The sequence below is a fragment of the Micropterus dolomieu genome, linkage group LG06 (genome assembly GCF_021292245.1).
Source record: "Micropterus dolomieu isolate WLL.071019.BEF.003 ecotype Adirondacks linkage group LG06, ASM2129224v1, whole genome shotgun sequence".
NCBI lineage: Eukaryota > Metazoa > Chordata > Actinopteri > Centrarchiformes > Centrarchidae > Micropterus > Micropterus dolomieu.
This window is the reverse complement of record NC_060155.1, coordinates 7,812,412-7,816,609: the sequence shown is the minus strand read 5'-3', so window position 1 is coordinate 7,816,609 and position 4,198 is coordinate 7,812,412. Positions and strand designations below refer to the sequence as shown.

The following is a 4,198-nucleotide window of genomic DNA, read 5'->3' as shown; positions in this document are numbered from 1 at the left end:
ATGCCGAGGTTTAGCGTCAGATGGATGGTTGCGGTGCTGCTGACTCTCGTGGTCGGTGGCGCGTTCTTCTTCTGCGAGTTTCTCATCTACTACCCGACCATCCTCAAGTGCGCCTGGCCGAAGATCAGCCATGCACGGGGCGGAGAGGGCATCGACGGCCAGCCGATGGACTCAACGGTCCGCGCTATGGTGCTGTCGGACACCCACCTCCTCGGAGCCGTCGGGGGACACTGGTTCGACAAGCTGAGGAGGTATAATGTCATTTTCCATTCAACATCACGATTCCTCTCTCTATCCACCCGTCTGCGCTTCGGGCTCTGCATGAGTGATTTGTAAACAAAAACAACAAATAACGCGTAGCCCCCTTGTCTCCAAACGCACAGGGAATGGCAGATGGAGAGGGCTTTCCAGACAGCTCTGTGGCTGCTCAGGCCCGAAATAGTGTTTATTCTCGGGGACATCTTCGACGAAGGCAAGTGGAGCTCGCAGAAGGTAACGTAGAACCCCCCCTTTTTTTTTCCTTTCTTGCTTTTGTCTGCAGACCCACAGTGCTCATTATGATGATTATAATGATAATGCCGATGGTGGAGGTGGAGGTGGTGGTGATGCTTGTGAGAGAACATTGTGTGGATGCAGAGCAGAGGCCGTTATACTCTGGTTATCCTCATCATCTTGTGCCATCCAGGCCCGAGAAGCTGCAGGGTTTGAGGAAAACACCACCAACAGCAGCAGCCGATGCAGCCTGCAGCCTCTCTGCCCTCCAGGGTTTGTCAATCCTGCTTTTGGGGGTGGGGGGTGAGAATCCCCTGGGAATTCTCACACATCTATTACTGGATTGTCAAACGGGATCCATCAAGTCAGATAGAAGAAAGAGGAAGTGTTGAGCAAAATCTCCGCAAATCTACTGTGTTCCTTCATCAGCGACCTCCTTTATTTTCTCTCTTGGTTGGCAAGTCTTCTGTCATTTGTAGCCTATTCTGTGGACCTTTTGCAAGAGGAAGCGCTCAAATCTTTGAATTTGCAGAAGGAGAAACACTGAAAGTAGGTCTGCAACTAGAGATTGTTTTCATTATGGATCAATCTGTCCATTACTTTCTTGACTAATGATGATGTCTTGAAATTGTTTATTTTCTCAGAAAATCATTTTCATTTTCTAATAATCTGTCAGTTATTTTCTTGATTAATCGATCAATCATTTGGTCCACACATCAGAAAATTGAAGTTCCCAAAGTCTTTAAATTGCTTGTTTATTTTTACATTAATTCATTTAGCTGACACTTTTATCCAAAGCAACTTACAATTGCTATTTATGTCAGAGGTCACACGCTTCTGGAGCAACTAGGGGTTAAGTGTTTTATTCAGGGACACATTGGTGGATGTGTCACAGTGGGGAATTGAACCCGGGTCTCTCACACCAAAGGCATTTGTCCACTGCTCCATCACCACACATTTTTCTAAAAAACTGTCCAAAACCCACATATATCTTCTATGTAAAATTATGCAATCTTTGGCATTATTTGCTTGATACATGACTTTGAAGATTCATTGATTATTTACATTACATTAGTTTCAGGCTTCCTATTAAAGAATTAAAAGCTTTGAATTCACAGAAAGATTTACTACAAAAAGGGCTACAAAGTAGGGCTGCAACTAATAATTATTTTCTGACAATGCTCAGAAATAGTGGCAAGTAACCATCACAATTTCTTAAATCCCAAATTGACGTCTTCAGATTGCCGGTTTTATCCGACCACTGTGATGAACAGTTTCAGCTAAAAGTAGCATCAGGGAGTCATTTAGAGATACATCAGTATGAAAAACATTACATAAACACACAGGAGACTGTCTTTGGGCCCCTGCAGGTGCATCTGAATCAAAGCTGCTGGGTGACCCTCAGAGACCCCATTAACTCTTCTGAGCTTCCCGGGGGAACTTTGTCTGTACTGAAACCTGCTTCAGCTGTGTTTGTGTTGTTCTCTCTCTCTCTCTGCAGCACTGGGAGGACGATGTGCGCCGCTTCCACAGGATGTTCAGACACACCACTGACACAGAACTGGTTGTGCTGGTTGGAAATCACGACATTGGATTCCATTATGAGTAAGAACTGGTTTCCCAGCCTTCTTGTTTTCATTGTTCAACCTTTATTGTTGGTTGCTGGCTGATCCACTTTGAGCTGTGCAGGGTTCAGGGAAGGACTTTGTGAAGGGAGTCGTGATAAAATAAGGACTTTGATTTCACTATTTCTCACCTGTCAGACCTCAGAACACCTCAGTATGATGTGTTATTATTCACTGCCCCAGTTACAGACGCATCTGATAACAGACGTCTATTTCTCTTTCACTCACAATGTTTCTGTAACTGGAGGAGACAGGGATCCGCTGTCGGATCAAGCCTCATACTAGCACACTGCAGAGCCAGCAAACAATTACAACAGAATGACTTTGTCCACATAGCATGACCTTTGAGGAAACATTTGATTATTGGCCTAGAGAGATCTTGTGAGGTTGGACACAGTAAAAGCAGTCAGGTCTGTAGGTACCTGTGAGGAGTTTTTAAAGGACAAATTAAAAGACAAACAGCCTTATTACAATCAAGTGGGCAGTGGACTGTAATTAGAGTTGATTCCTCATACACCTTCCGGCCAAATATGTATTAATCCACTGTTAATAATAGTCCCTGACAGATGCATATTATCTCCTGTTTGAGTGCCTGGCTGTTTTAGGAAATTTCTTCAGCCTTTTTAAAAAATGACAGAATTTATTTGTGAGCCAATTTGAGAGACTTATGCCTTTAGTAGGAAAGTATGGAGACACGGAGTAACAGCTTGTTGGTTTTGGTCTTTTTGTGGTATTTCGTGACGGTAAGAAAAACACACATTAGCGCCAGCTTTATCCTTTAAAGACCCAAGGAGTTTACATTCTACAATAACATAAAAACTTAAAATGGTTGATTTTTTTAAGGCCAATTTTGATTTTTTTTTTTTTACTTAGTGTTCTTAAATGTGACTTCTTATAGGCAAAGATTATAATTATAATTATTATTATTATTATTTTGTTATTATTAAAATTATAAAAGCAAAGATTGGGATGATTTCATTGTTTTGTGAGTTACACGTAAGCCCTGAGTCCTAAACTTTGTATTTTGAGTCCTTAGCCAGTCATTATGTGCCCCTCAGCAAATCTGTTGCCAGATTAAACTATTAAATAGAAAATTTTTTATCTGTATCTACTATATATTGAACATAAAGGTTCATTCTTAGCTTTAGAAATATAAGTTTTACAAGAGGAAATCATATATTTGTCTGTGTTGTTTGTGATGAGAATTTTGTTGTTGTATGTATTATGTGTGTTTCTAAGAACGTTTCTGAGTTTATATATTATTCCTGTGACACAATTACAAGTGTCTGTACATCAGATACACTCACCTAAAGGATTATTAGGAACACCTGTTCAATTTCTCATTAATGCAATTATCTAATCAACCAATCAAATGGCAGTTGCTTCAATGCATTTAGGGGTGTGGTCCTGGTCAAGACAATCTCCTGAACTCCAAACTGAATGTCAGAATGGGAAAGAAAGGTGATTTAAGCAATTTTGAGCGTGGCATGGTTGTTGGTGCCAGACGGGCCGGTCTGAGTATTTCACAATCTGCTCAGTTACTGGGATTTTCACGCACAACCATTTCTAGGGTTTACAAAGAATGCTGTGAAAAGGGAAAAACTTCCAGTATGTGGCAGTCCTGTGGGCGAAAATGCCTTGTTGATGCTAGAGGTCAGAGGAGAATGGGCCGACTGATACCCCACCGGGTACCACTCATCTCCACTACAAATAGGAAAAAGAGGCTACAATTTGCAAGAGCTCACCAAAATTGGACAGTTGAAGACTGGAAAAATGTTGCCTGGTCTGATGAGTCTCGATTTCTGTTGAGACATTCAGATGGTAGAGTCAGAATTTGACGTAAACAGAATGAGAACATGGATCCATCATGCCTTGTTACCACTGTGCAGGCTGGTGGTGGTGGTGTAATGGTGTGGGGGAAGTTTTCTTGGCACACTTTAGGCCCCTTACTGCCAATTGAGCATCGTTTAAATGCCACGGCCTACCTGAGCATTGTTTCTGACCATGTCCATCCCTTTATGGCCACCATGTACCCATCCTCTGATGGCTACTTCCAGCAGGATAATGCACCATGTCACAAA

The 4,198-nt window shown here is 42.0% G+C and overlaps 1 protein-coding gene across 1 annotated transcript in view; it reads left to right on the top strand.

Moving 5' to 3' along the window:
• Positions 1–4,198, top strand: part of mppe1 (metallophosphoesterase 1) — an 11,381-nt gene continuing 7,183 nt past the window's right edge. The window contains exons 1-3 of the mRNA XM_046052235.1: positions 1–251; positions 384–492; positions 1,994–2,097. Of these exons, the coding sequence (XP_045908191.1) occupies positions 1–251; positions 384–492; positions 1,994–2,097 (464 nt within the window). The remainder of the gene's footprint in view (positions 252–383; positions 493–1,993; positions 2,098–4,198) is intronic.